At 41.9% G+C, this 26,800-nt stretch overlaps 1 protein-coding gene across 2 annotated transcripts in view; it reads left to right on the top strand.

Moving 5' to 3' along the window:
* Positions 1-26,795, top strand: part of b4galt2 (UDP-Gal:betaGlcNAc beta 1,4- galactosyltransferase, polypeptide 2) — a 187,256-nt gene extending 160,461 nt beyond the window's left edge. For both annotated transcript variants that reach the window (XM_047588864.1, XM_047588865.1), the window contains exons 7-8: positions 11,749-11,853; positions 22,439-26,795. In XM_047588864.1, coding sequence (XP_047444820.1) covers positions 11,749-11,853; positions 22,439-22,589 — 256 coding nt within the window. In that variant the 3' untranslated portion in view covers positions 22,590-26,795. The remainder of the gene's footprint in view (positions 1-11,748; positions 11,854-22,438) is intronic.
* Positions 26,796-26,800: the final 5 nt, after the last annotated feature.

Below are 26,800 nucleotides of genomic sequence, written 5' to 3'. Positions count from 1 at the left end.
GAGGATGGAGTCTCCAGCCGAGTGAGCTAAAGTGGCCGGCAAATGGCTCGGCCCCTCGAAATTCAGAGAAAACAACTGGAGGAAAGGGATGAAAGCGGCGTGGCGGCAGCGGACATCAGAGCGCGCGGCGTCCACCAATCCCGCTGCAGGTTCTTTTGTCGTTAAAAGGAAGCGGAGGTTCATGGGTTTGAGCCGTGCGAGCAGCAGCCTCCATCTGCCCCGGAAAAAAAAAAATAGCATCAACCAGACGACTGAATTACTCTTTAACACCGTCTGCTCTTTCTCCTCCGGTACCTTTCCCTCTTACTCTTTTTGTCCTCCTCTCTAATCCCCTGCTTCTTCATGCCTTTCTTTCTCTGCTCCTTTCTTTTGCTCCCCTCCGGCGGTTTCTTTTTTTGTGCCGGTCTTGATGCCACCGACCATGGCCACCGTCTGAATCGGGGGGCCTGCTAGCATAATGCCAGCCCTGGGGAGCTGACTGTCCCTGCTGCTCGCTGTAGCCAGAGCCCGTGGCAGCGAGGACACATGTCACTTACACCACTGCCAGCGCCGCTTGCCCCATCCCACCCCCTGTCCGAAAGTTGGTGGATGTTACAGAGGGAGAAGAAGGAAAAAGGGGGAGGATTTCTTTGCTTGCCAGCCTCTCTGAACATGCAGCAGTAGCCTTGGGCGAAGACTGTTCCCGTCCCAGGGGCGTTAATGCCAGCACAAACACTCTTTCTTTCCGTTCTCCCTCCCTCCTTCCCTCGCCCTTTCCCCTCTCATTCTCTCTGAACCCCCCCCCCCAGCGGCGGCCTCCTCGACAGAGCCCGAGCCCAGCGTCGTCGTCGCACATGCAGCCGCGGCGGCGACAAGCGCCGCACGTGTCGCCCGCCGAGCCTCGACAAAAAAAGGTGCACGTGCCGGGGTATTTTCGGCTCGGCGCTTTGAGAATGCCAAGCCTTTGATAAGTTCAATCACGCGCCGGGGGTCGCGAGGTCATTCCCCCAGCCTCGGGTCAGATCGGCAAACGTTGTCGAGCGCGTTTTTAGATCTCGTCTTTTTTCATCACCCTGATTTGTTCTCGGGGCCATTGTTCGAGTCCGTTTCGTCAGCACCTGACAACAACACTGTGAATAATTAATTTTGTTTTGAGCGTCATTACTAGCGTCAACAGGATGTATGCTAAAAAAGATGTTTGCAATGCTGCATATATTAAAAACAGTACATAGCGTATTTTATGGCATAAACAGAGAATGTGTTTTCTGGGAGTTCATTTCTCTTTGTTTTCATACACTTGATAAAACCTGACTCGGGGACACATTGTGGGAATTTCGTCGAATTTGGCACGAGCGTCCACTGTCCTCCACAGTCCTGCTAACATGTCACACCATCTGTAGTGGTCAATGGAGAGAGACTTGATGCAGAAGTTCAAATATCTTGAAGTGGTCTTTGACACAAACCTATCATTTAAAGTGCATGTTAAAAAAAAAAATCTCAAACACCATGAAATTCAGTCAAAGTTCTATCATGTAAGACCATTTCTTACTACCAAGACAGCTAAAGTCTATACGCATGCCATCATATTTTCGCACATACAATTACTGTTTTACAACCTGGACACACGCAAAACAAAGTACAGTAAAACCTGTTAAGTCTCTCTTTAAGAAGGAAGTTAAATTTAAGACAGGAAACTTCTTCTCTTCTCTCTTCTCGTTATTGTAACGTCCTTACAAAGTATAATATTCTTGATCTAGACAGCTATCTAATCTTTATAGATGCCTGTCTCATCTTCAAATGTTTTGAATGCCCCCACCACTGAATGAATTCATCCAGAGGAGAAAAGCACTGAAGGACGAAGAACGAGCGCTTTAACCAGAGGTGACTGTAATGCACCGAGGAGTGGAGCTGAATTCTCCCAAATGGTTTTATCTGTAAGAAGAACGCATTCCTGGAACAAGTTTCCACCACACATCTGAACCTGGGACAACTACTTACTTTAAAAAAAAATAAAAAATAAATCTCAAACACTGGATAAAAATGAGTCAGACATGTACTCACATAGCCTAAGTACGTTTTCTTAATCTGATACACACTCTTTGGTTCTTGGTCCGTGTCTGTTTCGATACTGTCTCTGTGTCCTCTTTGGTTTGTTTTGACATTGTCTGTCTGGTCCTGTAATTGTCTGTTGTGTGATTGTTGTTTTAAAGTCTTAAAATTAGCATTTGTGCTGAGGCCGGCACATTTACACTGATGACTAATGATTAATGTGCATTGTCCCAATTCAATAAACTAATAATAATAATTAAAGCACAATTTGACACAAATGTCTATATATGACGTGACTCCTACTTAATACATGTTGTACAGTATAAACCTGTAGAGACAGAGAGACGTCGGATGTGACTTGCCTCGTTGACAGAAGCGTGCAACCATGAGGCAGTAATTCTAGTTTAATTTGGACTCTTGGGCCGTGGTGTCTCTAAATGAGACACGGTACATCCAGGGACTCCGTCACAAGGACCAATGATGAACATTATTTTATTATCACATGGCACCACTTGTCATTTTTTTAATCTATTTTGACATTTCAATTACACATGCCTCTTCTTAATACACTGTCTGCAAAAGCAAACATCCACTAAGAAGACTCGGCGAGGAGAACAAACAAGCCCCGGTGGGTAAATAAAGACGGAAGCAGGCGCCTTTTTCCTTTCGGTGCGACAGTCGCAGAACAGAAACGCGGCGCAGCGGAGCGCACCTGTTTGACACAGAATCGATGCTGGGTGAAGACGACGTGAGGGATGGAAGCAGCGACAAATGGAGGGAGCGGCGTATATCATGGAGATGTGCCGTCTGATCGAGTATCGCGTGTGGACTTATGATGGAAAATAGCGGTGAACCAGAGTTGCTCTGAAGATTTGTGGCAGATTTGTGCATATTCGGAGTCCCAGCCCTTGAAACCACTGACCGAGTGTAAAACCTGAGAGTTATTACTGATGCTGACCTGACTTTCATTCACACATGAGCACCATCATGAAGCAGATCCCAAGGCCTCTCAGGGATATATAAAAATCCAATGTATATGCCATCAGCAGACTCAGTAGCACTTCTCTCGCTTTTCTTTCTTTCTTTTTTTTTTTTCTTTCCCCCAAGTCATTCAGCAGCTCAGCAGCTGATTCACAATGCAGCCATCAGCATATTGACTATAAAAGTCCCTCGGCCAAGTGTAGATTACTGAATTGATTTAAAGAGTTTGCTTCTGGTCTTAAAAGCATTTAGAGGTCTGACCTCGTGATATACTTCTGACATGCTTCCAGTTTGACAACTCAGCACATCCCCCCTCATTGCAAAAGATGTTGCGGACTGAAGTTTTTAAGCTTTTTTAATTAGTTGTGCGTGTCCGGATGAATGCTTTCTGGCTGATTTATATATATTGCAATTATCTTTTACTGTTTTACTACTGTTCTACGCTACTTCCCAGATAGTGGGAACTATCTGTAGGTGTCCATCAGAGAATGGACATGGGCCTCCTGTGGTGTCTACTAACAGGCTGTTGATGTTGTGTTGATGTTGTGGGCCTTTGGGTCTAGTCTAAGTGGGTGGTAACACCCAAACGAACACCAGGTCCAAACGTTTCACAGCAGAACATTGAATCGTCACAAGATGGTCAACGTTATTTACTTCCCCGGTCATAATGTTGTGGCTGATCGGTGTCGAGATATTTTTTTATAGTTATTTTTTTGAATTACTGACTGTATTTCCCCTCAAAGTGTTAAATTATGCCAAAAGGCCTGATGGATCTGCCGAGAGAAAGTGCAAATACGTAGAGAGAGAACACGGAAAGATGCTCGGGAGGAAAATGAGAAGCAAGTGTGAGGAAGTGGGGGAGGAGGGGAGGAAAAAGTGGGAGAGAAACGAGGCATTGAGTGGAAGGTGCGGCCCGACAGAGCTGCCCCCGTCAGCAGCTGCTTGTACAGGAAATCCACATGCGAGAAAGCGGCAGAGCGGAAACCTACTAAAATCCATCTCGTGTACATTTTTTACGGCTGCATTTATAAACATGCACAAATATGCGTGATGTGAAGGTAAGTTGGCGGTTTTCTGCAGCACGACAAGGAGGATGAGAAAAGCATTTGTGTTACTTGGACTTTTATCAAGTAGCAACGAGACTTAAACTTCCAGCCTTCATCCGTCACTGTTATGACGCAAGTATGGTGTATACATCGATCAGCCACAACATTAGAACCAGTGACAGGAGAAGTGAATAACGGTGTCCGTTTTGTGACAATACAATGTTCTGGTTGGAAACTTTCTGACTCCAGGCCCATGTCCATTCTGTGAGTCCCAACTATTTTGGAGGCACAAGGGAGACCTTCACAATATTAGGAAGGTGGTCATAATGTTATGCCTGATCGGTGTATTTCTGTAGTTAAGTTTTCAACAACCGTTCATGGGCGTCTCTAAGAACAGGCAGTTTTTCAGACCCAAAATAATTCACGTTGAGTCGTCCGTGGAGCGTTTCCCATTTCACTTGGCTGGCTGCACTTTCGCCTCAGTCGGGCACCTTGGAATTATCAACAATGCAACTCGCACACTCGTGGAGGTTCATAAAGTATGTTTTGAGATTGGCCTCAAATACAAAGACAGTAAATCAGTTGACTTGGCAGTCTGCGTGGTTTTGGAGTCGGCATGGAGACGTTTGAAGAGGATATTTATCACGAGGGGACACTTGTAAAACGTACTCTGGCCTAATGGATTCAGTGCTGTGGACAACCAGCAGAGGTACAGTAAATGGAGAGGACATGTGTCAAAGGTCCCGTGTTATAAATCCACTTTGTAAAGGTTTTTCTGACAGTAATATGTGTCCCTATGTGTTTGTGTATGAGGCTCCAGATAGTGAAAATATTCTGTCACTTCCCTCACTTGCTCCACTTTTTTTTGTTGTCAAACAGGGAGATTTTTCTTCTTGACCAGCTGCGGCTCAGAACCAAGGCTGAATTTGGGGTAATGCACTTGGAAAACAATGATGTTGGACCTGTGACACTGTATGGTAATAGTAGAAAGAATGTATAATGTGGGACCTTTAAGAGAAAAAAGCCCTCACAAGAAAGGTTTCTTGGTAAATTACTAAACTACCTATATAATTATTTTAGTTTTCAACGTCAGTTTCTCTATTTAAGACTACATCATTTAAATTTTTAAATCACACTTGTGTGAAAAAGACAACAAGCAAAAGGCAGTATAAAACATTTTTCCCATTCCCAAATGTGTTGTGAGAGCGATCATCTCTTCCGTTCTCCTCCTTCACTTTTTTCTCACTTTTCTGCACCATGCGTCTTCCAGCCATCATCACCGCCGCCCACTCCACTCCTCTTCCTCTTCTTCTTCTTCCTCTCCCTCTGGCAGTGGAAACCGAGACAGGGCTTCAAGTCTGAGGCTCCCAATCCTCCTCCACTCCATTGCTCTAATGCAATTAACTCCACTACTGGTGGGAAAAATAGAGGAGAGCTTCAGGAATTCCAGATTAATCCAATCAAACAGGCCTGTGGTCTCCAGGCCAATGTAGAAGCTGCTGGAAGCCACAAATAAAACACTTCATCACAGATCAGCGCACAAATTTCTCTATAATAAGACATTTGCGTGTCTGTTAAGGACAGAGAAGTATTAAACAATCCTAAAAAAAAAAGAGTTTTGCATGTTTTGCCCTCAAGAAAACTGTACATTTTTAATCTCAGCCATTTATTCGCCACACAATTGGGACGAGTGGGTCAGCCTTTAAGAGCCGCCTTTAATGTGAAGCAGTAGAAAATATTTTGCAGCAAACACTGACGGTGATAAATGAGCATGAAGAGGAGCTTCCAGGCGACGGTGTGAAAGTGGAATCGCAGCGACAGCTTCATCACTTCCTGTCCAAAACGTATTCGACGCTTGCTAAAATGTCACCGATAATTGTGATCGTAAATATGGCATTATGGCGTAAAATGAGCGCTGGCATTTTGAACCGAATATTTGCCCTTATGATACTTTTTCTTTTTTTTCTTTGCAGATTTGTTTGCCGTCCGCTTGAATCTGACTTTTTGCCATGTTCCTAAGCTGATCTGGTGGTTTCAGATCTTTTAGACGATGTCCAAAAATCAACTTTCAATCCATATTATTCAGTAGTTTTAGCCAGAGAAGGACAATAGGGTTTGGACATATTATTTTCTGGATGATTGAGAACCTTCTTCACCAACCTATCAGAACATTGTAAAGATACTCGGTTTAGCCTGTGGCATTTAAATGGTCACGCCAAGAAAACATTCATCAGGCCGGAGTATTGACACGAGGCAGGTGGGCTCTATGGATTCATGCTATTGATGCATTTACCTACCACCTGCAGTCTCAGGAGAAACTAATATTAATGTGAGCAGCCTTATGTTTCAAGCTTGGATTTCTGTTCTCTGAGGTGCTTCCTCTGATTTTGTCCTCTGACCACCATCACATACGAGGTGTTTTTGACTTCTCAAGAGATCAAGAGTCTTAGAAATGCTCCACCCAAGCCAGTCTGTCACCAAACCCCATGGTAATGCTGAAGCCCCCGACCTGTATCCAGACGATTTTATTTGTTGCACAGGTGCCGTCTTATTATGATTAGATACAGTAACTGCATGAATTAGCAGGTGCACAGGTGTTCCTGTTCCTGATTAAAGTGAGTGATTTTACCATCGGATATTAAATAACTAGCTCCGTCTTATCAGACGTTAGTGGACTGTGGTGGACATCCATGAAAATTGCCCACAGCTTCACGGTCAAGTTTGATTTGTCGCAGAAAGTTGTGGAGAAGGCCAGAATCAAAAGCTGTTGATTACAATCTTTTCACGGCACCGGACGCCTTTGAAAAAACACAGTGGGCCACTGCTCCCTTTTTGTTTGTCTGGCTGTTCCAGTCATTATCACTTGACTCTCCAGAAAAAGTACTTAAAGGTACCCCGCGGTGCGGAGTTTTACGGCATCCACGCACCTGCTGTGTTTCAGCGGAGGTGGCTGTCGAGTGTGTCATCTCGGGATTATACACATCACACAGGGGGACTCTCCATCCTGCAGCTCCACTGTACCCTCACTGTCCTGTCCCTTCTTACATAATGTTCACACTATCCTGTCACACTGTGTTACCGCCTCCTGCCTGTCAGGACTGTGGAGAATAATCACCGAATCGACGTGTAGCTCAAGTGTGTCGTCGCGCGCTCCAGCAGAACTTTTGTTTTCGGTCAAGGGAACAGCTCTGCTGCGCCGTCTGCAGGAATAAACTGCTCGATTAGTTGGTTCACATCTAATTATTGCACGCACACAGGCAGGTCACCTCTCAAGTGCCCGCTTCTTTTAGACATTCTCAACCTCTGTCTTGTTTCCACACCGAAAACCACACGAACTCCATTAGACGTAACAACTCAGAGCTTCATTTATCAACTGGTGTGCGACTGCGTTCGACTGAGGATTGCGTGTGCGTGAGGAATTAAAACAGCTCTTTTTTTTTTCTTTTTGCCTCGGGTTTCGTCTGCGTGTTCGTGAGCAAGCATCTTTGTTCTGCGTTTAATCATCATGCAAAGTTTAGGGTGGCCAAGAGAGCTCAGTGAGCTGAATCCACAAACACATGCAAAGTAACAAAATAAGAAAAACCCCAACACCAACAAATGGAGAAACGCAAATGACAGTGGGAGTGTTGTTGAACGCGTTTTCTTTTTCTTGGGCTCTCTCGGCCACAGTAAAAGTTCAATATTGACAGATGTGGAGAAGGGCCACAGGTCAGGGACGACTTTATGAGGCTTTCAGAGAAGGTTTTTAAAGCTGACACAGAGGTTAAAAACAGGAAGAGATGCGATACATTAATACACAGGATGAGATGTTACAATCCCTTGTGCCAAGATCCTGGACAAAACACATTTAGAAGCCCAGTACAACTGAAAACCAACCAGCAGGCTAGCAGTCGGCTACCAGCTAGCAAACAACAAGAAGATACCTGCTAACTAGCCTAGCCAACGACAGTAGGCAGTACGCCGCACATCATTGGGGTTTTCAAGTGAGTACCTCCCTTCACTGATGTTCGTTAAGTTCCAGCATCCTGCAGTCACCTCCCTTAATGCTGCCACCACACAACCACGTAACCTTCAACCAACAAGAGATTAGCTTAGCCCTTTTTACTGCTATTCAACAAAAATACACAGTTGTGTCGGTCAAGTGTCCAATGATGTAGCAAAAGACACAAGATGGCATTTTACACCATCAAACAACCTGATCTTCTTCACGTTAACTATATCCTTCCAGGTGTAAGTTTCAACAATAGATTTATCAAACTGTGGCCAATGTCTTTGCGGTTAAATGTGTGTTGGCTCTATGTTTTTAGTGATTTGATTTGGTCAGTTTCATTTTTGGCAGCACAGCATGCATCTGTGTAGACCAAGCTTTTCCAGAGCTACATTGTAATTCTGTGGAGTCATGTCTGTCACCACTTAAGTGCGGTGATGATGACTCTTCTTCTGATGATTGTTATGAGGACGCTTCTTTTTTGTTGATGTAGCGTCTTCATTTCTCTGCAATTTATTACCTGCCAGTGCTATGATTTGTCTTATTTCCTGTGTTGGACACTTTTAAACTAAAATATGAATTAAATATTAAACACCAGCTCCACCTCAACCAACTATAGAAGTAAAATGCTGCTTTCACGTTGATGCATCAGTGATAGTGATAGATAGTGGTAGATTGCTTTTGATCATGTAGGTAGACTTTCATTTTGTACTTTTTCAAACATGGCTGAATACGAATCTGCTCAAAAATGTATTTTGTGAATTTGATCTCTAAATACACCAGTAACAATATCCGTAGTAATATCCATATTCAACCAGGTGGAGAAGAGTTGCCAAATGGTGCATACCATAGTTTTAAGCTCACTGAAGGAAGAAAAGAGAAGGCCTAGCTCACTGTCAAACTCTCATTTGTTATTTGCACCATAATAAAGCGCTAAGTTATGCAAATGCATGTGTGCACACGCACACAGGCACACTGACAAAGTCGTCTGTGCATGTGTGCTAAGTCAGCAAAGTCCCTGAGACGTCAGAGAGTGAAAGAAAGAAAAAGAGGCAAAGATCTGTTATTTCGTTTCTCAATGAATTTATTTATGGGGTTGTTTTGATGGATTTTGTGGTTCGCCTCTCTTACCAGCTGATGTGCTTTTGATGGCACAGGGCTGCATTCTGGGTTATTTACATTTTTGCTGGTCTGTAAAGAAGATGAGATGAGAGGGGAAAAATGGAAGGTGAAAGGGAAGGAGATGAGTACAGAGAAAGTAGAGACGAGAGGGGAGATAAGGGAAAGAGGTGAGGAGAGGGATGGCGAGAATAAGCAAGTCGCGACGAGGGAAAGGTGAAAAGAACCAATGAGAGCAGAGTAGGTAACAAATATATATATATATAAGAGATGGGTTCAGAGGGACGGGATGAATATGGAAAGAGATCGAAGTGAAGAATATATTAAAAATAATAACGAAGAGGAAGATTTAAATTAATCTAATCTAGATTTAGTCAGCGCAGCCTAGTTTAGCATCAATACTGCAGCTCAAAAATATACCTACATACCATTTTGAGGACACAAATTTTGGGGTGGAAATGTTTAAATCAGCATTGAGTTCAAAAATACACTTCTACAGCTGATGTGTAGCATGTATTGCATGTGTGTTTACTGTTAGCATTCTGGCTAACCGCTTGAAACTACTCTTGTGTGTTTGGAAATATAATAAGTGGTTACTGGTTTAATTTAGCATAAGGACTGTAAGTAAGAGAGCAAACATTTAAGCTAAAACACGTTTTAACAACACCTCTGAAGCTTACTGTGTTGGTAAGTTAATATATTGTATGGTAATGTCGTGTACCTTAGCCCGACTTAAAGTACAGCTATCTTTGTGGTCAAGCTAGCAGCTTAATATCACTTGTGTAGTGGTATAAGAACGTTAGCTTAGCTTAGTATAATGATTGGAAGTCAGGAAACGGCTAACGTTGAGTTCAAAACATATTTTCTCAAGACCTTTACAGCTGTAGCTTAGCTTAGCCTGTCGTTATATGCACATATTAACATTCTTGCTTGAATTGTACAGCCTCACAATAAGGGGTTGGCTTAGCTTAGCATTTAAAGACTGGTGGTCTTTAAATGGTATGTGTTTAAAAAATATAGTTTTTTAAACAAAACCTTTAACATATGTAGCTTAGCGGGTTGTTAAATTTGTGTATTAGCATTCTTGATAACAGTTTCGTATTATTCTCATGTCTGTGATTGTATAGCGATTTATAAGTGTGTAGCTTAGCATAAAGACTGGAAGTAGAAACGTCTTTTATTAAAACATTTAAAATTAACATAAATACAAGTACAAGAATTATTTGTGTTCAACACTTTGATTGTGTTATAATATAGGACCTGATGAGCTTAGTTACTTAGTTAATAAGTAAAAAACTGCATATACTGAACTCTAATGTGGCTAACTATGAAAGTTCATAAATCCAATTAGGAGAAATGTGAGAAATGAGAAGATTATAAAATACTAACAATGGAGGTAAGAACGAGAGAGAAAAAAAAGGAGAAAAAAAGGTAGATTCAAGGAGCAGCTGTTCAGGTGCAATATCAGGCATGGATGCGTTTTAAGACAAAGGGACTGGACGATATCGCAGTGTTGCGATAAATAAGAATTGCTCATTCAGCGCACAGATGTACAATCCTTTGTGTCCTTCCCGCACGTATGAATATCAATGCCCCTGTCAACCTCAGTGTTTAAGTCAAGCTTCATGTGGAGCAGATCGGTTGTTTCTGATGCCTGCACTCCATTTGTTGACGCATTAAAAATAAATCGCTGTGCAGGTTCGCCCTTGTATTGAATCTTAGTGGCAATGCAACGTTATCAGAGTGTGATCCCACGCTTTGTTTGAAGTAAATCCCTGTCTTTCTCCCCAGCTGTTGTCCATGAAGTTCACAGCTCCCAGAGTGGAACAGTTTGCTTCTTTTGATGATATCTGGCCTGTGGTGTCCTTTCTTCTTAGAGCCAAATGAGCTCTTTCTTTGATTCGGAGTGTGTCAGGGAATTACAATATGCACTCTTTTAGGAGCACATTCCTGTCTGAAGTCCGGCTGCACGAGTCAAACGCGCTTCCTTTGATGTTAATATGTCATGGTGAGGGTGTATTCATTTTCCTTAATGTAAATTCAATATTCATTTCACATGTGGCCGTTAAAAGGGTGACTCCTGTCGGTTAGGCTGAATCAAGCCCTACCAAGATGGCCACCCCCAGAGGGACCACACTGAGCTTCAAAACTGCCCTTCAGGAAGCAAGTGGGTTGGAGGGTTCATTAACCTGGATACTTTACGTTTTACACTGTAAAATGTCAGCCTGAGAGTGAAAAATAAAGATTACAACGGAATATAATATATTTCTGCACCAATTCAATTGTCTTTATGTGTTAATTTACAGAAGAGTAGCAGTGACAGTGCAACAAACTGGTTGTTTTTTCAGCCACTTACCACATTTGTCAGAATATGTACAATCAGATAATTTATGGAATATTTAGGAGGTCAGGTCTTCAACAATAAATTGTGTGGATGTGGAACATCCAAAATAAATTTCTTTCATTGTGCTTCCTCGCTGATTTTTATGATTTTTTCCCACCCTAATTATCTCCCTGTTTTCTCTCATCTCCTTTCTTTGTTTCCATTCCTAATAGTTATTGTATCTATATGTTTTTTTTCTGCAGGATAACTCTGAACGGGATGAAGGTGTCCAGGCCAGACGTTCGCATAGGGCGCTACAGAATGATTAAGCATGAGAGAGACAGACACAACGAGCCCAACCCACAGAGGTACTGCATCATTGTCGAAAGTTGTTCTCCGGCTTTGCGCTCGGATCGATTGCGCTGCTTTTGTTTCACGGCTAAGATGTTCCACAGTTCTCATCTCCACTCGAGAGAATGGTGATTATGTGTCACTGCAGAGGCCCTCGATTGTGTTACCTGTGTTACGCGCTTTAAGTGTTACTTACAGAGCAATATAGCACTTAAAGGGATCTTATCATGATTCCTCTGGTCATTGATGTTATTCATGATCCCTCGGTCCAGTTTTGAAACAATTAGTTTGTAAAGATATTTTGACCTTCAATCAGCGGTGGGTAAATGACCCTCAATCCATTTATTTTTAGCGGCTTCTTGTTTCACACGTACACTGCTCATATTCTCACCTGAGAGCTTCATACTGTTCGTCCAGCCCTCCTGCTGTTATCCACTGAGCAGCTCCTCATACAGAAATAATTCAGCAACATGTAGCAATGACAGGCGAGAATCAAAATGAGCTCATTTTAACTTTGAGGCGATAACCAGCCAACGTATATATTTAACTGTGTCCATGGTTTTGAGTTTCTTCCACCAAATGCACAATTCAGATGGAGCATCACCGGCACCGGCCCTGTTTTCTTAGACAGCACTGTCCATGAACTGGCAATGTTTTGTAAGTTCTACTTGTTTGTCCTGTCTTGTTTTTAGTAAAGCGTTTGGGATGGAAAGCATACAAGAGGGTCACCTAGGCAACCAGAGCCCTGACACATCCACAAGCATCCTCTCAGCTACAAAACAATGAGCAAATTTTCTTTGGACAGGGTTTTAAATGGACTGTGAACCAGAAAAAGCACATTTAGACAACTGTCAGTGATTGTGTGTATGAAAGATACTTCAAACTTTGAACAAGTGTGAACAAATCATTTCATCGTTTACATTTAATAAGTTGTCTTTCTTTGTTTCTTTGAATATGTCACTAAAAAATTAATTAATTGGTCCTTAATCAGTATTTTTTTCTGTGCTTGAGCCTGATGCATCTTATATTGTTAGATTCTACGTGTACTCTGTCTCCATATGAGCTGGGTTCTGCTCAAGCGAGTTTTTTCTTGCCACCGTGGCCTTAAGGCTTGCTCTGCAGGTTTTTTATAAAATGCCTTGAGACAATTTGTATTGTTATTGACGCTATTTAAATGAAACTGAATTGAAGTGAACTGAGCCATTTCAGTCAGAGAGAATCTCATTTCCTATAACATTTCACTCATAACATAGTGTTAATAAATTCATGCAAGAAGCACTAGCAATGCATGCAGACATGACGACTTGTTAAATAAATAATAACACTCAACCGTGCCATAGCAATTGCTTCGGTAATGTCAGCACAACTTTGTAAGATGCATTTGCAGCATTGGTGGGGGACTTTACATGAAAAACTATCAGACGACTGAGCAAAATATAAATAGACACAATCCTCTGACGACCACGGCTGAGCCTCTCTGGTCATTGAAAGATTGGAAGATTTTAAAATGCCAAGGACAAAACATTTTCAATAAACCAAGAATTGATTTTCAGAGATACAGCCCAGGGGCTTAAATGTTGCTCTTTTGGCATCACACATTTAAATTGCTTTTCAGACAAATGCGTGAAAACGCTTCCCTTATAAATGTGTTATTTTATGGTTTGATGAATGAGAGCCAATATGCAGAGATGAGCCCTTCTAGACACATTAATCACCACGAGTATAGCACCTCACATTAAGCTGCTTAAATGTGGATTATCACTGTTTATTCTCCTCTAAGAGCCCCCGTTTTCATGCCTGGATGGGCCGGGCAATGATGCCTCTCAACAAAAAAATCGATAGCTCCTGTAGCTTGGGCAGAATGAAGATACAGTGAAGTCTCCTCCCTCCTTCCAATATTATTTGAGTTTGGTCTCATGTGACATTATTATGCAGTGTTTTGACAGACACATGCTGCTCCATAGTTCACAGTGGCGTCCAGATTAGTTGTCATTTCTAAATTGGTTTATAAGAAGATTAAAAACATTTTGGCAACAAGAGTCAGAAGTGAAAGAGAGAAACCGTGTTTCAGACAAAAACATCAGAAACAATCACAGATCTCTAAAAAAACACAAAAACGAAGTCTGCTGATGTTTGCCTGAAGAACTTTTAAGGCATTTAATTTACACTTTTCAAGAATGATGGTCATATAAAATTGTAGCTTCTGCATAAAAACGGGAAGTAACGACGTGCCTTGGAGGTAATTTTTATACCTACAGTGTAAAGTGTAATGGACCAAGCGCAGAGCCTTGTGGGACACCCTTAGAGAGCTTGATTTGACGTCGTAATGTCTTGTATCCGGCAAATACTCATAAAACCAGTTCTAATCATACTCATCAAAACCAATACAGTGTAAAATATTGTCACAGTCTGACTCAAGGGACAGACTCAAGGGAAGGACAAGGAGGAGAGGACAACACATGTTTTGTTGTTTATTACATTAAATTTCTAAACATTACACAAAAGTCAATAAGTACACCAAGTACTAAACTGCAATTTGACACTTTTAATACCATTTGACTTTTGAAACAAGTCAAGGCCTTAGTAGATTTACATAATTAAAAATATTCCTTTATCTTCACTCTTGTTCTCTTGTCTCTCACATTCCAGCTGTGCTTTTAAACTTTGAAGAGCTTGAAACCAAAATTTGTATAATTTATGTTAGAAATTACCGTTTTAATGGTGTGATTTTTGTGTCACGGACTCAAAAAGGTTCTGACTCTGTCGTGTTAATGGGTACTGTGAGGAGCAGCAAGCAGTCTACAGCAGCTTATTGTTCTGAATATGCAATAAATGACAACCCAAGTCCCAAAAAGCTTCTTGCTGCACCTTGATAAAATATTTGTCAAATTGACAAATTGGCTCTGTGATGTAAAGTGAAAAGAAATGACTTGCACCTGAGCATCTTGGAGACATGTTTGTTGAAAACCTCTTCACACATAATGGCACACGCTCTCGACTAACTAATGTATATCAGATAAACTGGTTGAAGCAAAACATGTTAAGTAGCTTGAAGAGGGACGACTCTTACTCACCTCTCGGCCTCCTGTTTATAAAGCGCCTTTTAATTTGGATAAAATCACCTTCCCTCGCTGTCGAATGAAGACATAATCCAGTCTGAGAGGATGGCAAATTGAGCACAAGCGTGACATCAGCTGAAAAGAAATGTCAGAAAGTTGCTCCCCTGCTCCCCTCTACTCAAAGATGTAGCGATGAGTTTTTAACTTTAAAACAAACAATCTATAAAACTGTAAAATGGCAGCAATAACTCAGATGTGAAGATGTCTAAAATAACCAGGCTTGTGTAATATCTCATCCATCATTGTTTTGTGCATGATACAGTGTGTGTGTGTGTGTGTGTGTGTGTGTGTGTGTGTGTGTGTGTGTGTGTGTGTGTGTCAGAAAGTGAGAGAAAGATTCAACGATCCCTCAGTAATTGCCTGCTGAAATGACACCAATAGAGATGGTACCGGGCTAGGTCAGAGTAGTCTAGTTGCCTTCATCAAAATCAATAAATCAGCCACTAGACTGAAAGAAAGTGTGTGTGTGTGTGTGTGTGTGTGTGTGTGTGTGTGTGTGTGTGTGTGTGTGTGTGTGTGTGTGTTTTCCTCGTCGTCGTGCCGATTGCTCTGTGCTCCCTCTCTGGTGCACGGACCAGACATCCTCAATAAGAGGTGACACCAACAGGGACGCTATTTATTCGGGGTCGATGCATTATTCATAACTGTGGCGAGGTGCAGGACACGGCGGCCTATTAGTAGGCGAAAACTTCATTTTTACAGCCCTCCTGGACACTCATTATAACGTCTCGGAAATTTCGGCTTAAAGGTTCTTTTTTTGAAAGGAACCGGGATTAAATAAAGCATGGCGGCTCAGAATAATCAGGAGGCTGTGAAAGGAAGAATGGTCACCTCTTAGCAGTATTCAAGAAGAGTGTGTTTTCTCACTTCGCTCCTTCCTCTCACACTCACACTGTGTCCCTCCTCAGACATGAAATTTAATTCATCACTTTTCACTTCCTGAGGGAAGTTTCACTTTCATTTCAGGGCACTATTAGGGGGCTTTTCTTCTAGTGCGAGAGGAAAGTCTTATAAATCAATTCGATCGAGTGAATCATCAGGTATTTTCTGAAAAGATGAAAAAAAAGTTGTTTGGTCAGTTGAGACACCAGCAACTGCGCTTCAAGCTTAATTTATTGAGAATTCATCTTCATTTGTATGATCTTTAGGTATTAGGATTAGTAGGACCTAAGAAGTAATCTTTGAACTCAAAGTAATTTTTGATTGTTTCGTTGTATTTTACAACTTAAGTCACCAGTGTGTAACCAAAATATAAAACTGTTTAATGCAAAAGCAGAATTGGAAACAATGAAATCCCAATGTCCTCAAATGTGCACTTGTGGATTTGTTAAATTTGCATGTTATATCAAACTAGAAAATTAAAGTTAATAAGCATAAATAACAAGTGTATTGACCCTTTACTAACAAGACAAAAGTGTCTCCTTATGAGGACAACAGGTCTAAACGAAGCAGAATAAGCTGCCACAAACCTAAAACTTAATGTCCCCATATGAGGACGCAGGGTCTCAGGAGGTCAGTGCTACTGTAACATGCAGATGTTTAGTAGGTTTAATATCTATGATTGATCGCCATCTTAATCCAGCATATTTGTATTAATTTCGTTTAATAATTAGTGTTTTTAACGCATCATCAAAGTTATTGTAATTTATGCAGAAAAGGATTTGAATGTGTGCAGCTGATTTCATAGAAATCCATCCAGTGCGAGTTGAGGATTTTTTCAAATTTAGATTCCTCACGACAGTTATATTTTAAACCATGAAAACACCTTAAATCAGGGGTCTTCAACATTTTTCAGGCCACGGACCCCTAAGTAGGAACCCCCTACCTACTATATGTGTTCTACATTAAACTCGGCCGGTTTATAAATATACATGATTATTATCATTTTGCGTTCAATATTAAGCTGTTCAAATAATGCACAGGTTCAGATATTAATTTTGTTGTTGTATTTCAAACATCAGTAGGTAGCCGTGCAACCGCTGTAAACATAAACATAAACATATACATATACATATACATATACATAAACATAAACATACCTGACATAAACATACATGCATACGTATGAGATGTCACCCGGGGAGTGAATAATCTGTCTTTAAATTTGCAGGTTAAAAATAAAAAAAAAATATATAAAAAAATGTCTTAATCAACCAAAGATTTTGCGACCCCTGTGCCGTACCCCCACGGACCTCCTAGGGGTCCCGGACCCCCTGTTGAAGACCTTCGCCTTAGCGGATCAGAACTACCAGCGGCGACCACTGACCACTGTGAGGTCGCCTCACGTCGCCTTTATGTTCCCGCTGCCACTCAGCTGCAAAGATAAACTGAGCTTCTGTTTACACACTTTGCATTTTGTCTGCCGGTGCAGGGCTGCCTTTCTGTTTGGATTCAGATTAACGATTTTTTTGGAGAGTTTATCTGAAATACCTGCGTGACATCCAGCTTTTACCCCTCCCGCACACATTCAACTGAAACGTGCACGCTCTCTCACACAGGAGTCCATTCTCTCAGCCCTCTCTGAGATGCTAGTTAGGCACAGCGATGAGATACAGGGCCGGGGGAAGTACGAATGAGGAACATTCATCACTAGCAGCGAGTGTCAGCTAACACAGACGTTCTCTGTGACGAACAGCGCCTCGTGCATTGGAATTGAGTTGAGTCGCTCAGTAACATTGTTGCGTGTTCCACTTACATGTTGCCATCCTGGGACGGGGGAAGATGCCGAGGCTGTGAGTGTGTGGGTTGATGTTGAAAATGGAAAAATTCAATTTATCGTGAATGTGACTCCCTGTTTAGAATCCCCTGAAAAGAAAAATATGAAGAAATAAGAATTTGCATTGTTATTGAGAGTTTGATGAGTAGATCTGAGGAAGCTGTTATTGATGCAGTGTCTGTAGAGTAACTGTGAAGCTGACAGGAGCAGCCATTAGATCGGTTTAGCAGTAAATTTGGAAACAGCTGACTGAATCTGTCCAGATGTAAGAAAATCCACCTACCAGCACCTTTAAAGCTCCCTAATTTATATGCTCAATCTGATTTATTTCAAGGATGTGTAAGTCCAAATCAGGCCATTTTACATTTTAGATTTTACCCCAGTCAGGCATAACATTATGACCACCTTCCTAATATTGTTCAGATACTTGATCAGTTTGTGATCTGGTGAATTTGGAGACCAGGTCAACATTTTTTTTCAGTTGTTCCTAAACCCTTTTTGTGTCTGTCAGGCTACAGTTGAGTTTCTTCCACCATCACCATGTTCGGCTAACTTTATGTATACAGACGTGAGATCAGTGCTCTGGTTCTCCTATCAGAACAGAGGCCTAAAACTGAGTTATCCAAACTCTCAAACTGTTGAAAACCTTTTTTTTTTCCATGACGATGTCAAGTGGGCCACCTCGAAACGTGACACTAGAGCGGCACATCCCTCAGTATGTGACTCCAGAAGCTATTGTTGAGCTCCTAAACCAGAATTCTTATCCTGTGAGACCCTGCGCGGACTTAAAATAGAGCTTTACTTAGCCCAGTTAGGGCGCCTAGAAATCAGGCTAATGAATATGTAACTCTCAGAAATACAGTGGGGGAAATAAGTATTTGATCCCCTGCTGAATTTGTAAGTTTGCCCACTTCCATAGAAATGATCAGACTCTGGTTTTTATGGTTGTTTACTGGTTATGGGTATAGACAGAATATCAGTCGAAAATGCATAAAAAACACACAATCTAAAAGTTATAAATTGTTATGTATTTTATTAAGGGAAATAAGTATTTGATCCCCAAGCACAACACAAGTCAGTACTTTGTAGAGAAACCTTTGTTGGCAAGCACAGCGATGAGACGTTTCTTGTAGTTGGTCACCAGGTTTGCACACAGCGCAGGAGGGATTTTGGCCCATTCGTCTTTACAGACAGTCTCTAAATCCTTCAAGTTTCTTGGCTGCCTCTTGGAAACTCGGAGCTTCAGCTCCCTCCACAGGTTTTCGATCGGGTTAAGGTCTGGAGACTGACTAGGCCACTCCATGACCTTAATATGCTTCTTCTTGAGCCACTCCTTTGTTGTCCTGGCAGTATGTTTTGGGTCATTGTCATGTTGGAAAACCCACCCACGAGGCATCTTCAGTGTTCTTGCTGAGGAAAGAAGGTTTTTGTCCAAGATGTTACAGTACATGGCTGCATTCATTGGCCCCATAATGCGGTGAAGTTGCCCTGTACCCTTTGCTGAAAAACAGCCCCAAAACATGATGTTTCCACCTCCATGCTTAACCGTGGGTATGGTGTTCTTTGGGTCATACTCACGTTTTTTCATCCTCCAAACACGGCGGGTCGAGTTAAGGCCAAATAGCTCAACTTTGGTTTCGTCAGACCACAGCACTTTCTCCCAAGCCTTCTCTGAGTCATTTAGATGTTCACTGGCAAACTTAAGGCGGGCCTGTACATGTGCCTTCTTGAGCAAGGGGACCTTGCGGGCACTGCAAGAGTTCAATCCATAACGCCGCAGTGTGTTGCCAACTGTTTTCTTGGTGACGGAGGTCCCAACTGCTTCCAGATCATTAACAAGCTCCTGCCGTGTTGTTTTAGGCTGCTCCCTCACCTTTCTCATCATCATCCTCACTCCATGAGGTGAGATTTTGCGGGGAGCTCCAGACCGAGGACAGTTGATGGTCCTTTTATGGGTCTTCCACTTGCGAATAATGGCACCAATAGTTGTCACCTTCTCACCAAGCCTTTTGCTGATGGTTTTGTAACCTATACCAGCCTTGTGCAGGTCTACAATCTTGTCCCTGACATCTTTTGACAGCTCTTTGGTCTTGCCCATGGTGCTGTAGAAGTTGGAATGTAAGAAACTGATTCTTAGAGCAGGTGTGCTTTATATACATGACGAGTTAAGATCAGGAGTATTGGTAATTAGTTGACTGAGCATAGCTGTGTGCCACATGCGCACCAGCCAATCTGTAGGAGCCTGAATTCTAAGTGAATTGTTGGGGATCAAATACTTATTTCCCTTAATAAAATACATAACAATTTATAACTTTTAGATTGTGTGTTTTTTATGCATTTTCGACTGATATTCTGTCTATACCCATAACCAGTAAACAACCATAAAAACCAGAGTCTGATCATTTCTATGGAAGTGGGCAAACTTACAAATTCAGCAGGGGATCAAATACTTATTTCCCCCACTGTATAAGCAGAATAGGTTCGACTAACGGGACTAAAATTGTGTACCCAGTACGCTACAGCGCGTCTGCGTTTGTGTCTGATATTTTATTTTCAGTATGTATGCAGGGATTAATTTATTGCATTTAATCTCCTGCGTTTGATAGATTTATCCAAAGATTTTGCACCCCACCCGGTTCTCATTCACGTCATTTTTCTTTCTTTTTTTTTTTTTTTTAATATCGTTGGTGTATCTCTTCCCATCTGTCACTCTCGGATATATATTTATCTCCCCGTCTATCTATCCTTCATACTTCCTCCCTGTCATCCAGCTCTCACTTTAAAACACACTGCTCCCCCCTCATCCCTCCCTCCCTCCCTCCCTCCCACTTCCCAGAAGTGTCATATCCTTGTAGGAGAACACCTAATTCTGTTTATATGTCATTGTGTGATGTTGTTCGACGGAAAGATGCTTGACAGGGTTTTTCCCAGCTTCCCTTCGTGCCAGTAAAGTTCTTTTTGATTTGATTTGATTTGATTTGATTTGATATGAGGGAGACAGACGAGAGGGAAGGCGACGCACAAACAGGAGAGAGATCCTCGGCAGTCAGCTCTGACAAGGATCCGTGCGCTCACCGGTCCATGTCGGACTGAACTCCGGTCGCACGCCCAAGCGTATCATTAAGCAGACATCTTTTGTTGGAGGCGGTCACCGCCGTCTTTTGAGCGGCGAGTGCACGCGGCCGGCTGTTCACACACATCAGCTCCTCTTCTGTTCGAGGGCTGAGGGATGAAAGGCGTTTTAAGACGAGAGTGTTGCGCACACGCTCTCACGCTGTGGCCTCATTTCCATCCTGTCTCGCTGCAAGAAAGTGTTACTACACCGAGGGTCTGTGTTACAAATGGGACGCGGTGCCAGAGGTTTCATCACACCCTGAACCCCGAATCTCATCAGCAGCGTCGTGTGACCACGTGACGCGCCGTGTGGATGGTTTTTCCACCTTTAATTCTGAAATCAGAGCAGATTCTGATGTAACGGCTGAATGACTGTCAATGGGGGGGAGGTGGAGATTCCTGCTTAATTCAGGTGAACCTTAGCGGATATTACAGATGACTCCTGTTCACTGAGTCCCAGTGCGATGCCACAGCACCACCTCTTGGTCAGGATCTGCACGGTGAAGGAAACCTGAGGAGTGTTTTCATATATTTATTTATTTTTTAACAAACAAACCAGCTGAGTTCTACTCTTCGCTGTCAGAGAACTTGAATCCATACAAACATCAGATTCTTTATGTCCTGTGGGTTTAAAAGCGTTTTTAAGAGTTAAGGTGAATTTCTTTCTATACTGTTTCTTTTATAACATTACATGGACTGATTCCTTTTGGTATAATGTCATCACCAGCTGTTAAATTTACACATTTGTGCTGAATCCTGTCAGTTTAACTTCCAATCCAATCCAACTTTATTTATAAAGCACTTTAAAACAATCACAGACGAGTGAATAAAAGACAATAAATAAGAGATATAACAACGCGCACGAGGCATAAATACAAGTAAAATGAATTAAAAGGTTTAAAACATCTGTAAAACAAAACAATAAAATCAAATAATAATAACTAACTTCACTTTAATTGTGTTAAATGTGTAACTGTTTAACAAAGCGAGGTGCGTTTAAGTGTTTAAGTGTGTAAAGCAGATTTATAGACTTTTTTTTTTGACTTTTTTTATCTTACATACTTAAGAACTCAACAGTTATTGTAATTGTAATAAACCAAGGTGGGAAAAGAATCACTTTGTCTCGATTGTCTTGCTGGACGACTGAAGCAAAAGAGTAAGAGGGATGCAAACAGTTTACCAGGAGTGAATCACTTGACTTCAGTCATACAGTATCTGTATAAAAACGTTGGGAACCAGTGTTTTATTTGATGCCAGCATTCAAACATTTGACCTCGGGGCTCTCGTCTCGTCCATATTTTTGCCTTCTTTCATCTGAGCAAACCTGTTGGAAGTGAGGTGATCGTCTTATGAGTAAAAAACATGATTTATGTGCCTCAGCCCACGGTGCAGACAGGTAATTATCTTTGTTTCGTGAAGCATAATATTCCTACAAAACAACCCAGAACCCTCTACACCGGAGGTCTTTACTAAAATATGTTGGATTCATGTTGATCAGTATTTAAAGAAATTTAAACTTGTAAAATATATATATATAGACCTATGCTCTACATCCAAATGTCCACGCAAAAATGAAGGTTTTACTTTGCGTTGCTTTTTGCTTGTTTGGAACTGACTCTGATTAAATTCTCCCTTGTCTTTCTCTTTCTCAAGGTTCAATAAGATACAGAACACAAAGAACACGATGAAGAAGGACGGCATCAGCTCTCTGACCTACAGGGTGGTTCAGGTCAAGCGGTATCCTCTGTACACGAACATCTCTGTGGAGATCGGCAAACCGCCTCCTCGACCCGCAAAGGGCTAGAGAACGGTGCGAGAAGGGAGAGGGGGTTGATTCCCATCGACTCAGAGAGGGAGAAGGAGGGGGTGGAGATGTGAAGAACTCAATGAGGAGCATCCCAAACATCTGGGAGGGTGCAGGATCAGAGAAGAGAGGGGGGAAAAAAAACTACCCACAAGCACATCACGGTGTCTTCTTCTCCCTCTTTTCCTCTCTGGTCTTTTTTTTTTCCTTTCAGATTTCAGCTTGATGTGTGTCTCTTTTTAGGACTCGGGCTCTTTCCACTTCTTCAAGCAGCCTCGAAATGAATAACTCGTGGACCAAATCAGTGACCGAACTGAGGCTAAACCAGAAATATCTTGACGGCATCCGTTGGCAGATTAAGAGGAACTGATGGTCGATGAGATCGTGTGACACTTTGACCTAATCTGGAAATGTGGGACAGCATCTGGACGGATTTCTTCAGGCTGTGGCAAAGTGTGAGTCAAGACAAAGCAGCAGCTGCCTGTTGGGAGATTATGTAACGGGGAAAACCTCACAAAGGCCGTCCAAGAACTAACTTTCTGAGCATTTGCAGTCTTGGGCCGGTGATGCAAGGATTTCCACTTTAATGTAACGAACTTTATCGCGAAGCAGCGACAAACCCGCGGAGGACGGTTTTGTTTTTCACATCGCCTCCCGACTCGTCTCGACTCTTAACAGATGATTTTCGTGTCTTCGTCACCTGTTCGGATCCAATTACTCAATGAAACCTTCTGCTACAGTTAATGAATGTGTACGGTGCCTGCATCTACGGCAGAAGACTCAAGGCACTGCTGCTGAAGTACAAACACGCTGAGAAAACATCAGCAGCAGCAGCAGCGAACACCTGAGAACTTTTTTCCTCCTTTTTATATACATACATACATATATATATATATATATATACACACACACACACACTAAATCTTTGGAAACAGACACTGACTTGTTGGAAGTTTTGCAACAAAAGTGAATATATTGAAATATGAGATTTTTTTTCTTTATTCTTTTCCCTGAATGCAGTGTGATGCAGTGCGCTACCTTGGTGAAGACATGTGAAATAAAATCAAGGAGCAGAAGGCCTGATATATGCTGACAGCTCAGATATGATTTTAACCCCTTGTGCTGCGTAAGGATGTTGTGTTTTTTTTTCACTCAATTTTTTAATAGTCTTTAAATGAGGCGTTTTACAGGGTTTGGTGTGGGTTGCTTTAATATTAGAAATTAGTTTTTTTCATTTTTTTAAATTGTACACGAGGTGCAAACTTCAGAAATGAGCTGTCAGGATATATTTAACAAGGCGGAAGGAAGCGTCGAGGACGCAAACGCTGACTTTACACTAGTTGACTCGAAACATAATGAATTCTCTATTAAAGCGTACGACGTAACTTGGAACTGATTTTTTTTATATTTTTTTTTTATTTAAAGTGTCACTATTCATTAAAACTCCGCCGATGCTATCAACGCGTCATTTTCTCTCTCTCTGCTATCTTTTTCTTTCAATCTTGGAGAAAAAGACGATCATATCCGGAAAGAGGAAATTAGAAGGTGACCGTCTTCTGCCCGTGGAAGTTTTTAAGGCGGTAATGAGAAATTTCCGGCCGAGCGGTTTGACTGACGCGTCTGTTGCCGCCACGTTTGATCATCATCACCTGTGCTATGATCTGTTTTATTGCACGTTTAAAGTCCGCAGACGACGGGCTGAATGAATTAACAAGTTCTTTCTCTTAAAGATTAGAAGACAAACAGTTGATTCCTAGTTTCTCCCGTTAACGTACGAAGCCTTTTTTGTTTGTTAGTTTTTTTTTTTCATTTTTTCCTCGTCTCTAATGTTGATGCTGTTACTGTTACCGCCTATAATGTTACACCAAACCGATGCCTTCAGGAGTTATCTGTGCTAAGGGGGCAGGATGTTGTTTTAAATTACTGGGTGGAGAAAAAGAGGCAAAAGGTCATCTAAAAATTCACAATATCTTTTTTTCCCCCCTCTGTGTGAAATCCTGCGTGAGCTCAGCTTCGCTCCGCGGAACAATTTGATGAAAATTGTGCATTGTTGGCCTCCTCCTTGGCCAACCTTGAGGCAAAACCGCTCCCGTTTGTTTGGCTCTCTATTATCTTCGCCTCCAGCCTATCGGATGGTAGGATTTCTCCTCTCTCTCTCTCTCTCTCTCTCTCTCCAGCGCACACATGCATTCACAGTGTCCTCCTTTGCGTTATCTCCCCCTTTCATTGCCGTGTCTTTTGTTGCTCTGCCAGTCCGGGCTGCGTGTGTCAATAGCGCGCTGTTGTGCTTCGCCGTGGACCCACTTCAGACGCAGCTGCGCCTCACGAGAAGTCTCGGTCTTTCAGTGGATATCGACGGGGCTTCTGTTTGTGCCCCCTCCGGATCTCTGCCACTTACTGTATCTCTGTTTCCCCCCTGTTCTTCCCATCTCTGCACACATCCCTGTTTGTGCATCTCCATCTAATCGGATGCTCCCTCCTTTCTGTAGTTTGAGCCCTCTCTGGGAGACCTCTCCTGGTGAGTCTCTGCGTCCTTAGACACGCGGAGAGGTCGATACCGCCCCCTCTCCAAAGTGTCTGCGGCTCACTCTGTTCAATATTACAGATCTGCTCACCTCCTCTCTCTCTATATATCCAGCTTTAAAGTCCTTGTTTAGGATGTGAGGTGATACGGTTCATTTCATTTTGTCATGCAGTCATATCCGTTTCATTTCTTTGAAGACACCTGTTCATTTAAGAAAAGAGAAAAAGAAAACGCGTCGTAATCCGTTCACAGAAGATGAGATTTTACATTTATTGGATCACGCTACTGATGGGGCACTTCATCAATTTTATGTGTGACTTTACAGAAAGTTTGGTGACTTTAAAGAGACAGATTAAAAGTTAGTGCGAGCCAGGAAAAAGTCAATTGATGCCAAAACTGTGTCGTTCAGGGAGAAAAAGAAGAAGAAGTGTGATGAAATATTTTGTTCATATTGGCGCAGTTAAATCATGAGAAGACACCTACCTCCATTAGAAAGTGTGGAAACGTTGAGATAAAGTTAATCAATGTGAAGGGGGAAAAAGTATCCAACTGATTTTACAATCTGCAGCTTAAATGGTTTCACATCTGGATCAGTTGTTAGTGATTTAACCAGTGATCAGATCTCAAATGTTCCTATATCACAAAATTTGATCTAGAAATTAGATGTAACACAGAATTAAGTGAATCGTTTAATCTTTATAAATAGCCAAACAAACCGGGTTATTTTTGACCTGGGAGGACAAAAGGAAGACAGTACTGTGGTTAGAAGAGACTGGCACAGTTACTGGCGTCTCTGACTGATTTCTTCTCCATGGCAACAGCAGTGGAGGGGGGGACATTGACCGTATACAAAGGTTGATGGACCCTCCTTGACGTCACCCGTGGGTGAGTGGTTTTGAAGCTCAGTGTGTCTATCTCGGGAGCTCAGATGCGCACAGAGACGGAGTGTAAATAATCTGTGGCAAACGGACGAGGCTGAGATGAGACCGGGACCATAATCATGTTTATTTCTGTTGTACATTTCTGAGCATTTTAATACAAAGGTCTGTCAGCCTCAAGTGGCCGTTTGGGGAAGTGCATTTTTTTTTTTGGCTCTTCCTCGTAGTTCACCTCTTGATATTTACCACGCAGCGTGGCTGTGATGATTAAACTCAGCTTTAAAATTGGTGGAGTGTCCCTGAAGATCACTCAGTCTTCATTAAGGCTCCTCTGACGCATTACTGGAAATCTCTTTACCACCTGAGAGTCACTGAGAAAAAAAATGAATGGGGCCCCAGTGTGTATAAACAACGACCTGGTTTAAAGATGCAAAGCTCAACAACAGGAACATTAGCAAAAAAAAAAAAAAAAAAAAGTAGTTTAAGAAATGTTTCCTTCACTTGAGGAATAAATCGACCACGAGGAGTGCTTGATGTTTCTTATTGGACTTTTGACTCAAGCACACCCCAGGGGGTCAAAGTATTTGAAACACTCTTTCAGATACATTTTTTTTTTTTTTTTGCTCGTCTGCTGCTGACAGCAGGCCTGTGGGTGTTTTTAAAAATTTACTGTACCTCTCGTTATGATTTTTTTTTTTTTTTTTGTACATTGAATGTTGAAAATGTTATATCTTATATAGAATGCATAATGTCATATCAAACCTACTTTTTCTATACAATCAATAAATCTGATGTTAAAGATTGTATCA

Source organism: Mugil cephalus, chromosome 7 (genome assembly GCF_022458985.1).
Source record: "Mugil cephalus isolate CIBA_MC_2020 chromosome 7, CIBA_Mcephalus_1.1, whole genome shotgun sequence".
Classification (NCBI taxonomy): Eukaryota; Metazoa; Chordata; class Actinopteri; order Mugiliformes; family Mugilidae; genus Mugil; species Mugil cephalus.
Note: the sequence above shows the minus strand (reverse complement) of the source record. Positions and strands in the feature narration are given on the sequence as shown.